This window comes from Magallana gigas, chromosome 4 (genome assembly GCF_963853765.1).
Source record: "Magallana gigas chromosome 4, xbMagGiga1.1, whole genome shotgun sequence".
Classification (NCBI taxonomy): domain Eukaryota; kingdom Metazoa; phylum Mollusca; class Bivalvia; order Ostreida; family Ostreidae; genus Magallana; species Magallana gigas.
Genome location: NC_088856.1, coordinates 41,370,783 through 41,383,699, shown reverse-complemented (window position 1 = coordinate 41,383,699; position 12,917 = coordinate 41,370,783). Strand labels below are relative to the sequence as shown.

The following is a 12,917-nucleotide window of genomic DNA, read 5'->3' as shown; positions in this document are numbered from 1 at the left end:
CCAATAAGCCGGTCAGACAGTAGGGAAATTAAAAAAGGTATAACTAAGAACTTGGTTAAAAAAGAAGAAAGATGTACTCTATCGTTAAATGGCTGATTATAAATTCTATATTCTGACTGATTTATTGGTTTTAGTGTGCACCTATATATTTAGATATATACAAAATTAAAAAAAAAAACATGTGCCGCGCTTGATGTTATAGTTTCTATTGTAATGCTTATTACCAAGAATCATATGATTCATAGGTTTAAGCTATTCATAAGTAAAGTGTACATATATCTGTAGATAATTTTAGAAAATAAATAAATCACTCTGTGTCGAATTTTGTATGTCTGTTTTTAAAACATAAAGGAGTGGCGATGATTTGCATATTACAGTAACTAAAATTAATCTCTTAAAAATCCCCTGCCCGTAATTCTCAGTAATTATTAGCAATTCTCAGTACCAACAGTAAATCTCAGTAAATCTCAGTAATTATCAGAGCTCACAGCAAAAGCATCAGTAAATATCAGTAAATATCAGAACCAACAGCAATTATCAGTAACAGCAGTAAAATTATCAGTAAATATCAGCAATTCTCAGCACTAACAGTACAATATCAGTAAATATCAGAAATTATCAGTAAAAAATGGCACTTTCAGTACTTTTTAGAGCCAGTAGTGTTAGATTTCTTGGTGGCTTAATTTTCATGGAATTCGTGGGTCCATTCATCCACGAATTAACATCATCTACGAATTATCAAATATGGGTTTTAAAGTCAAATGTCCTTTTGTAGGCATAAGATTTTACATGTACACGAAATTACTTCCTATTTACTTGTAAAACTTGAGCAATCCACAAAAATCAGCCCCAAGAAATTCAGTGAATCCACAACAGTTTTCGGGATGGAAGTATTGTTACAATATCTTTGAGACGCATGTCCAATAAAAGACACATTAATAGATTGGTTAAAATATATAAATAAAGATGTATTACAGGATGCTTTCTCCCGTCTAGGACTATGCCTTGGCCAACCTTGAGTTTTTCTCTTACTGTTGCTAGCAAGCCAACACGTGTTACTGTTCAATATACTTTTATGAAGACTTTGCATGTAATATACGTTTAAACCAAGCTCGGAATAGATAAGCAGCGAATCCTGATTGCAATTGATATTTTCTAATTTCAATTTATAATGTATATAAATATACAATTAAAATAACAAACAAGGATTCAAAAAATGCATGTTATAATATATAACTAAATATATTTATGATCATAAAATAAGAGACTGCAACGTTTCATTAAATTAAGGATATTTTATCATGGACAACGAAACCCTAAAATCAATGTAATTCAGCGATACATTTGACAACGCTTTGCATTGATAAAATAATTTTACGTATTATATGCCTTTAATAGTCCTCTGTTAACACGTGTCCGTTACAAAATGACAGCCTTATTTCAACCACGTGAAAACGTTAAATTGTGTCTAAACACGGAGATTGATCTTTCATAGTATATAAAACCCTTTCAGCTCATGAACACCAGTTTACAATTCCATTCGAAAAATAAGAAAGACCAACAACCTGTTGTTAACCAGGAAAACTTTTTTTGCATTGATAGTGAGAATAAAATCAAACATCTTTTTATCCGTTGTAACATACCAAAATAAACAATGTTTAAGAGTCAATACAAATGAAAATCTATACAATATAAATACAAACATTTACAAATCAAATAACAATTATCAAATAAAAATGTAAAATCATATAATGCAATTAGAATTTTAATAGTTCAAATGAAATAATACGATACAAATGGAAAATTAAGGAATAAGAATAGAACATATAAAATATAGATATATAGAATTTATATAATTAAATGAAAACGTATAGAATTTACATAGAATATATAGGAACAAATATTTAACATACTATTTTTTGGCTTTTTGATTGACAAGACGAGGAATGAACATTTATGTGACGTCATGCAAACCAAAAATCAAGTGTTTTAGCTTGCATTATGATAAGATTTCAACACACGATCTTTTATCTATAGATTTTATAATTTTTGGTTTGGTATATGTAGATTAAAATTATGGTCAGAAATATGACTAAATTTAACCCCAAATATATATTGTGTTTCCCTTTCACATAGGTGCAACCGGAGGAGGAGGTGGTGGTGGGACAGGTTTTGCCACAGGAACTTTATCCGTAAATCTGTCTTTGAGAGAGGATTTAGCAACGAGTGGGAACTCTGGCATTGAACCAACCTGTAATTGAAAAATCAATACAACTATTTACTGAATAATAGTATTGCATATAAATCGATCAAAACATGCCCTTTTAAAAATCAAATGAAATCATAGTCAATACTATTTGCTTAATTATTGAAACAAACACATAATTTCATGAATAGTTATTTAAAATCCATGTTTTCTATATTTCCTAGATATCTATGGAGTGAAAACGGCTAGGATACATTGACATGCATCATTTTTTAAAATGTCATGTTAATACTTGTATTTTACGATCAGTTAGCGTAAATGGAAAAAAAATTCCAGTTACGGAATGCCGGTCTCTAGAGAATAATTTTATTTATCATATCATGAATAATATGGTTAAATATTTTCCTTTCTTCCGAAAATATGAATAAAAAAAAAAAAAACTCTGAAAAAAACTCAGACCTTTGGTATTATATTGAATTGACAAAAGTGATATAAGAATTAAGACATCGTGATCAGTATATTTGAGCATACCCATCATTACCATATCCCAAGCTGCAAAATATCCCTCTGTCATCGGAAAAAAGTAAAAAGTATTCTGGGGACATATTTGGAAGAAATATCTGGTATAATACATAGACCAGAGGCACTAAATAGAATCTATATCTTGTAACAAGTTATCGACCCTGTTTAAGTTTGTCTTGACAATACAGTTCAACGTTTTTAATGTCAGGTAGACAAACTACTGTTTGTTGTCCCCCGCCGCAACGCGGAGCGGGGACATAGAAATGCCGGGCGTCCGTCCGTGTGTCCGTGCGTCCGTGTGTCCGCCCGTCACACTTTTTTGTAAGCGCTCTCATACAAATTTTGACGGATTTTCATTAAATTTATACCAAATGTTTATACCACTAATAATTTGGTCAAGTTCGCAAATCAGCATTGATCGATACTATTTGTTGGAGTTATGGGACTTCGATCACAATAATGACTCCGTTTTCTCCAAAAATTTACCTTGTAAGCGCTCTCATGCCTACAAATGTTGACGGATTTACATGAAATTTATACCAAATGTTTATACCACTAATACCTTGTTCAAGTTCCTAAACCAGCCTTGGTCGATACTAGTATACTGCTTGACCGGTGGGGGACCCAGGAATTATATTCTTGTTTTCTTTTCAATTCCCTTTAGAGCTACGTGCATTTCAACAAGCTATCAATTGCAGATAAATAATATAAAGTCTGAAAATTTATCAACCGGGAAATACAATTTCATTCATTACCTAAAGTTTATTTTATTATATTCTTTGAATTCAGTAGATTGTTCTTGAATGTTGTTATAATGAAATAGACGGAACTGTATTTACATCAGCAAGTGTTTTCTATCCATCCATAGTGCATGAGTTACAAGATGAAATATAGCTTGCAGACGTATTTGAATTTAGTTTTTGGTGTTTGCATTCGATTTTAATTCCACGTTTTTCTTCATAAATGTCATATATTCATTCACTTTTATTGCATGATGTGTATATATTAAGATACAATATGAAGTGTACATAGTTTTACATACTCTTTTGAAATGAATCACGTGTGTGCAAGACGTTTTACAGTTACATATAAAACATGGTTAGAAAGTTTTTAACCATAAAAGAATATAAATTAGCTTTATCTTTATGCTAAACAGTACTTTTAGTAAAGTAGCAAAGGATCACATTTATATAACAAATGATTTGACCTATAGGAACTGTCTTTAAAAAGCAAATCGATTTTCGTTACACTTCTTAATTTTAGGCCATACACAGTAAACTATTAGGTTATAGTTCTCATAATGTATATTGATTAAAAAAAATCACAGTCATTGTCCAATCAGTAAGAGTTATGGCCGTTTTTTTTTTTTACTTCACTATCTTTAGATTTATTTTCAAATTACTTTTCATACTTTCTTTAAGGTGGAATCCTACACCATTTTTTTTTATGGATCGTTAGAGTATCATTTCTGAAGTAAGATTGCGTTGTTTCAAGAATGATACATGCACTTAATTTTTTTATATGATTTTTTTTTGTATTTTTTTTTTCGAAAAAGTAGAAAATCTATTTTGGTTGCAAGTAATGCACTGTAGAGTTTAAAATTTGATGTGAATAAATGCGTAGTATAGATATCCAATATACCATAACCAGTAATGTCAACAAGATGTTTCAATTTTTTAAATAAAAAATAGTTATGTAAATAAAAACATCTTTTGTTCATATTTTAAAAACCTATAGATAAAATCTTTTAAAGAGACGTGTCTTATGTAGAAGAAATATAAGGCAATCACTTTTTGAAAGAAATTGAATCAAATTGACGAAATTTTAGAAATATTCAAAATTTGGCCGATCCCGATCAGAAACAAACTGATCCCGATCTAAATTGCAAAAATTGAAAACCAACAATATTTCTTCATGTGCATTAAAGAAAACAATTGAATTTGTAATTGTTCTACTAATTTACAAACTATATTACAACCAAACATCCTAGGTTTTGGGTGAAATTATAATATATTTAAATTTCTATCATTCAAGTCGGGATCGGTTTAATTTCGATCGGGTGTGCTTCAATTTTGAAAATTTGATTCAATTTCTTTTTTAAAAATAATTGCCTTGCATTTCCTTTCTATAGAAAACGCTCCTTTAGAACATTTATTTATATGTTTGAAAATTTTTACCAAAAGAAGTTTTTTGTTTTCATAAATATTTTTTTATTAAAATATTAAAACGTCTTATTGACATTACTGGACATGATTTTGGGGACATCAAATGTTAAACCCTACAGTGCATTATCTGCAACCAAAATATATATTTTTCTACTTTTTGGTAAAAAATACCAAAAAATTCCTGTAAAAAAATTAAGGGCACATATCCTTTATTGAACAACGCAATCTTGCTTCAGAAATGATACTCTAACGATCCATAAAATAAAATTTTGGTATAGCATTCCACCTTAATACGATACATATACTTTATATGCCCTTATTTACAACCAGGGACATATTAACAACTATCCTCACGCTTTACATATTTCCAATGCTCGCAATCTCTTCATTTGACTCTTTGCGACAAATAATGCGCGTAATTTAATTTTTTCTAACAGAAACAACAGAAAGAGTGTAGATGTAGAAGGAATTTTACGAGACGTTCGATCACTATCGTCATTCACTGTACATTCACCTAAACTCATTTCCGTATTTACAGCTGCATCCTTTGTATAAGGGGACTTACCTTACACCGAGTAGGAAAGGGGACAGAAAAGTCTTACTGATCAACCCCCATTTTTTCTAATCTATAGATCTTCCTCCTTCATTTTTGGCCTAAAATGTCACCAATGCACACGTTCTTTGCATAGGAACGAACTGCATCCACTATGCAGTACTTTTCTGGGTTTTTTTTAAACAAAGTTATTTAACAGAATTATTGAAAGCTACAAGTAAACCACATAGAAACTACATGTATTACGAAATCTATATAGTCTAAAATTTGTGACTGATACTATAAGCAAAAAAATGTGTATGTATACAACACAGTAAATTTAGATTTTTAATGAAATATCAATATACCAAATGTCAATTACATGTACTATTCAACCTTACATTAAATAAAACATATTTTTTCGAATTTAAGGTGTTTTTTTGTCAATTTTCCAGCAGCAAAACGTGCAATTTCCTACTAGTAACGTTGAAAATATATAAAAATTAAGGACGCTATCTTATGTTTGTTCGTATGGCCCACACAGGTTTCATGAACGATTGCTTAGATGCTTTCATAGTTGGAATGTGCATGCATCATTTGGGCATGGAAGACATTGGATGTAAACCCATTTCAAAACAGATTCTGATTACGGAAGATTTATCGGATGACAAGATGCAATTCATTGCAATGATTTCTTCAGAAATACAAAGGAGGTAAATAAATCTAAAAAATGGAATTAATGCTATTTCAATGAAATGAAAAATAAGGTCATTTTTTATGAAATGCATGCAATCTAATATCGTCCATTATATGTTGCCCTGAATCCTAAATTGCATAGTCTATGAGTTTGCTCTTTTGTTTTTCGAGATGAGAGCTGTGATAACAACGATGGTGGCAAATGGATAAACAATAGGTAAACTATCGTAGATCATCGACGCTGAAGTGTAAGCGTGTATATGTACATGTTGTAAGACATGCCTATTCAAGACAAATGAAATCGTCCAGCTGATTAAGAAAAATGAGGTTATGAAACAAAACACCCCAGAATTTTAATTCTTCCTGTTAACATTTCAGACACTATGTCAATCTAAACTTGTTATTTTGGTAATAATTCAACATCAACTAGTGCATATGTTAGGCACGTACCATCTTGTTTTTTTTAAATTTCATTATTCATGAAAATCGTTGTCCATGGAGGAGAAAAAGAAATTAATATACATGTACATAAAAATGACTGTCTAAGTTTTATTTGTTTAAATGAGCACATTGGCATAGATATGATCATTGTAGAATATATTCACATTTCATACTTTCATATTTATGTTCTCGTGGTGCATGTATGGGAAGCATAAGCAGGGCTAATGGAGTTTAAAATATGTATTTCATAAAAACATGCATAGATATTTTCTTAGTAATTCAAGCAAATATTGTTATCTTATAATGATAAAAACAATGAAATATCACACAAGCATTGAATAAAATTTAAAAAATGGATTATATAATATTGATTTTCTTTTTATTTGACGTACCAAAACAAATCAATGTACTACATTCGTGGGGTTGAATGATACAACATGTATATATTTTGAAATAATGCTGTTGGTTTTCATTACATGTAGTTGAATGAAATGGCTGATCATTTTAACGAGGCCGAGTACAGAACGAGTACGCATGCTTTCGCGCAGCGTTTCATTTGTATTGTGACGTTATCTTTTTGCTTTGTTGACGCCATGGCGTGATAGTTTCAACTGCAGATATTCAGCGAAATTTGTTGAAAATAGCTCGTTTGATGCGTAAAATTGCTTTGTACTGTGGAATTAACATAACTGTCTCGAAGTATAAGCTATATTTGGGCTCGGGTCGAAAACGTGAAGAGGGTTCAGCAAGCCAAGCCTTCTGTCACGTTTTCTTAACCTGCCTAAATATAGCTTAATTCATATATTTCAAGACAGTAACCATGTACTTCATATTAATGACCCTTAATATGTGATGTTATATATTTATTTATTACTTAAATATGTCTAAATGTTTTAATGATACTATAAAGATCACCATTTCCGCCTTTCTTAAATAAAAAAAGCCATAATCCGACAAAACCTGGGGAATTGGGCATACAAAAAACAACTTTTACAAGACCCCTGGAACAAACCAGGAGGTAAAAGGTTTTTTCTATTTGACCATTTGATGTTTTTAGCAATAACTTTAATATGTAGAACAGAAAAAGAAATCCCTAGGGCAGAAATAAAAAAAATGTAAAAAATGAGCAAATTTTATACATTTCAAGCAAAATCCCATAGGGTTCTATGTTAAAAATTAACAAACTTTGAGATGACCCCTTAAACAAACGGTGTGGTAAATGTCTTATTTTTTTATCTTAAAATAATAATTATATCAGTAGAAATTCATGTAAAAAAACGTCATTAAATAAAGCAGAACAAATTAGACCCGGCATCGTTAAAAATCATTATATTGTTCGATCAGTGTTTTTCCTTCTTTATTTTGAAATTCTATTTTAGTTGTCATTTTATACGGGTGGGAATTATCAGTAAAAATCAACATCTCAATTTTATCAAAAATACTAATATCAAATGATTAGATACACGCATTTCTTCCTTTTTTGACAATAAGAAAACAGCTACAAATAAAAGCATTTGTGGTGTATTTAATTTAACCATAGTTACAATATAAGTTACAAAACTTAAAACAACAGGCCCATGGGCCCCATCGCTCACCTAAACAGCAGTTCCTTGTAACATTCTATTTCGTAGTGTATACTTTTTCTAGTTTAAACATTGAACCCCTTTTTGGGGCTCCAGTATTGGTCCGATGTTCATGGATGGCTTTAACAACATAAATAGTAACATAGGAATGAAAATGTGTAGCACTGCGGCGAGACCGCATGTACACAGCCTGAAAAAACTGAACGTAGAAGAGTTCCACATCAAGAGGTATACCTCTCAGACTGTACAGAACAACATCAAGAAAGATCATGGTTCCATTACATTAGAGTTTACACAATTTGAGGATCCTTGCAAAGTTATCTCACAAACTGTAGCATTATAGTTCTCGAGAAAAAAAACTTTTAAAAAACATTTTCAATTTATCTTTCTATGTTAAACTTTGAACTCCTCTTGGGGCCCCAGTATTCGTCCAGTACCAAAGCTTCATCTATTTGGAATCTACATTATATAAGGATGCTTGCATAGTAATCTCACAAGCTGAAGCATTATAGTTCCCTAGAAAAAAGATTTTTAATCATGTTCCCTCTATATTTCTATGCTTAACTTTGAACACCTCTTGGGGCCCCAGTATTAGATCGAGGGTCAACGCTTTTATAATTTCGAATCTACACTATTTGAAGATGCTTACGTAGTTATTTGACAAATTGAAGAATTGTAGTTCTCAAGAAGAAGATTATTAAACATTTTCCAGATATACTTCTACCTTTAACTTTTAACCCATCTTGGGTCCCCAGTATTAGTCCTGGGGTCACTATTTTAAAACTATCAAACCTACATTATCCAAGGTTGTATGCATGATAGTAATCTCACAAATTAAGGCATTGTAGTTCTCGAGAAGAAGATTGTTTAGCATGTTACCTTTATATTTCTATAATAAACTTTGACCCCATCTTGGGGCCCCAGTATAGGTCCGGAGGTCACCATTTTACCAATTAAGAATATACATAAGCCAGGGATGCATGCATAATAATTCCACAAACTATAACATTGTAGTTCTTTAGAAGACAATTGTAAACGTTTCCTTTATATTTTTTAAAATGTTTAAATTTTGAACCCCTCTTGGTATCCCATTATTTGTCCGGGAGTCACGATTTTTACAAATTAGAATCTACATTATTATAGAATGTACATGTATGCATTGTAATATCCCAAACTGTTGCATTATAGTTCTTGAGAAGATTTTAAAACATTTTCCTATCTATGTTAAAATTTAAACTCCTCCTGGGGCCCCACTTTGACCGAGGGTCACGATTTTTATAATTTAGAATCTTCACTTTATAAACAATCTTTTGTGTAAATAATGGCAATTTTTGTGCAGTAGTTCTTGAGAAGAAATTTTTTTACCATTTTTCCTATGTAGTATTATGTTAAACTTTAAACCCCGCCTGGGGCTCCAGTTTTGGTCCGAGGGTCACGATTTGTACAATTTAGAATCTTCACTATACATATCAAAGGCCGGAACGCCCGTGACAGACACCTCGAGCTGACATTTTCTTTAATATAGGTATCAGTAATTTAAATTTCTTTACCAATAGTCGTATATCAAATATTTTGTGCTACTAAATTCGTACATATTATAGTATTTATTACCAAGCAGACAACATACACATACACATAAAACATTAGTCTATCAACTAATGTTCACAATAGCCCTCACTATGCACCGGGACACATCCGTCCACGACCCGGGAGCCTGCGAGATAGAGATCCCTGCATGCGCTGCCTGAGTTAGGTCGTACGTACAATAATTCCATAAATATCACAAAATGCAACTATATTTTTATATGCAATTTTAACATCACCATGTGATTGTATACTCAGTGTATTTCCTTATAAAACACATAGTGATACATTTGTAATACAATGGATCATAACTAATCATGGTTACAAAAATCGAAGACATTTCAAAGTTCAAAAAATAAATCATCTTCTTTCTGCTTTAAACACTCTTTGAACAAATTTTACAGGTTCATCATTTGTATATGAGGAAAACTTTAACAGTGTTCCCCTAATTATAATAAAACATACTTTTATTTATTCAATTCCCGTGTAAAACAAGATTATCTTTGGGATGGTTGTTTACAAATAAATCCACACCACGTGCGTTGATCTGCCGTATCTTTAATGCTCAACCAAACTAGCTGCAATATTGCAACAAAATCACAAGATAAATGTATCACTTACATTTATTTTGGAGACCGTGCCCGATAACAAATAAATTTACAGATTAATTTTTATTTTTATCGAGCACGGTATCCAAATAAAATATAAGCGATAAACTAAAATAACATTTAAAGAATGTTTGCACCTTATCGTATTCATCCGTCATTGCTTGATTAAACAACCTTATATACTTATGCAATGAGTTGGCAATAATCAGGGAGACACAGTTGGGTTTTTTGGAGCACAATTTAGTTGAATATATGAAACAAAAGTCATGTAAAAATGTTTCCTATGTATGTCTATGATAAATTTGAACCCCGCCTGGAGCCCCATTTGTTTTGGTCTGAGTGTCACAATTTTTATAATTTAGAATCTTCACTATATATACAAGCTTGTGTGGCATTTTTGGTGCAGTGGTTCTTGAGAGGAAGATTTTTAAAACATGTTTTCTATGTAAAACTTTGAACCCCGCCTGGGGCCACAGTTTTGGTCCGAGGGTCACGATTTTTACAATTTAAAATGTTCACTTTATATACAAGCTTTTATGTAAAAATTGGCCTTTCTGATACAGTGGTTCTTAAGAAGAAGATTTTTAAAGACACGCACCCTATACTCACTGTTTTGCAATTATATCCCTTTTGAAAAGGGCTGTGCCCTTTATTTAAAGAATTTAAAATCCCCTTTTCATAAGGATGCTTTGTACCAAATTTGGTTAAATTTGGCACAGTGGTTTTTAAGAAGTCGAAAATGTGAACAGTTTACAGACAGACGGACGACGGACAACAGGTGATTAGAAAAGCTCACTTGAACCTTCGGTTCAGGTGAGCTAAAAACAAAAATCTAGTGGTTAATAAAGAACATTTGGGTTCACATAATTGTTTTAACGAGTCAGCGACAGATTATCTATGGTCATTTATATATTTAAACGCTATTTATCTCCTTGAAAAGAAGAGCTATGTCTAGCTATATTAAAACATGTTCAAATGTTAGAAAATATATTTTTGTGGGTTTTTTTTTCTTTTCCAAGTAATAGTTTATAGCTTAACAAACCATTTTTTAAAAAATTAAGGAATATTTTGGTTATTATTTTTTACCACTGAGTCTCCTTAAAATTAAACAAAATGTTAATTTAGTAACCGGATTTCATAAGGGGTAGTTTTGTTTAGAACGTTATTGATTTTACTAAAGCCATGTATCATTTGCTTTATTTTTTAATATATTTGCAGATATTTAGAAAGATAAAGAACACTGGAAGATATTGTCTGTGCCTTAAGGTATTCGATGTATAATGACCACAATTTGTACTTAATAAATGAATGATCCGATATTCCTAATCATGATATCATTTTGAAAATGTTATCAAATAAAAATACTCCACCAAAGGAATTTCCAAAATTTTGATTATGGTCCAACTAATTACACCTTGAATTTTGCATTGAAGTCTATGGGCAACGCCTATTTTATTAAGATATTGTGAAAAGTAACTTAAAATTCTTAAAACTCTCTTGGTTAAAATATGCATAAACTTTCTCTCTATAAAAATATGAAATAAAATGAATCATTTACCGCAGATATTTTGACGAAATTAAAACTTTCTTTTTTCATCAAGGGGCGATAACTCATTAAAAAATGGTAAGGCGCAAAATGACCGGCTTCTTATATGTCTTCAGTCATGTAAATTTGGTTCATTTCACTTTCATTGTTATCAATTTATCATATTTAACTAGTATAAAATGATTCCAAATTGTTCAATATCCCTTCATTATACATTGATTACCTTAAGTTGGAAAATGTCATTTAGTTGAATAAGAGAGTGTTATTTCATATTCAAATACAACATTCATTTCTTATATACTTAAAAATCACTTTAAAATAAGACAACTTGAAAGTATACCTTTCTTATGAAAAGACTAAAATTTGTAGATTTTTTTTGATTGCTTGTATAAATCTGCAACGTCTCATACCACTTAGATAATATTTTATTCATAACAATTATATACTTAGATTTGTACAGAACTCTTAAATTGAATATTTTCAATATTGATTTGTTTTTTTACTATAAATGTGAACAGTCATTCGGAGAGATCTTTCATTTCAAAACGGAAAAAGTCATTAGTCCATTCTATTCCCGACAATAATATTGAATTGGATAGGACATAGTAAATAAATGCAAGACGTAAAGATTGAACATTAATTTCATTGCACATGCACCAAATGCCCACATCTATCTGCATCTACTTGCAGCATGTTTGATTATTGAGTTACATGTACAAGTTGACTAATATAAAAAAAAAAGATTTATCTTTTCCAGTCCATTGTGATGTCAAAAATACAAAAAGATTCAAAATTTAAATTTGAACGGTATGTAAATATATAATTATGTATTTGGTGGGTCATATGCAAATCTATTGTAAATAAATTTAAAACGGCATTCGATACTACCATTTAACTAATGATGAAAAAAGCTATGAAATAAAGCTTTTTTTGTGTTTAATAAACTTGTTTTTTTTTAATTATAAAACATAACGGTGTGTATGTTTAAAATGTAAAAATGCAATACAATATCAATGACAGATATCTAGATAAAA

The 12,917-nt window shown here is 30.7% G+C and overlaps 1 protein-coding gene across 1 annotated transcript in view; it reads right to left on the bottom strand.

Moving 5' to 3' along the window:
• Positions 1–2,128: 2,128 nt before the first annotated feature.
• Positions 2,129–12,917, bottom strand: part of LOC117681563 (uncharacterized) — a 100,977-nt gene continuing 90,188 nt past the window's right edge. Inside the window, exon 22 of the mRNA XM_066083364.1 lies at positions 2,129–2,251. Within this exon, the coding sequence (XP_065939436.1) occupies positions 2,129–2,251 (123 nt within the window). The remainder of the gene's footprint in view (positions 2,252–12,917) is intronic.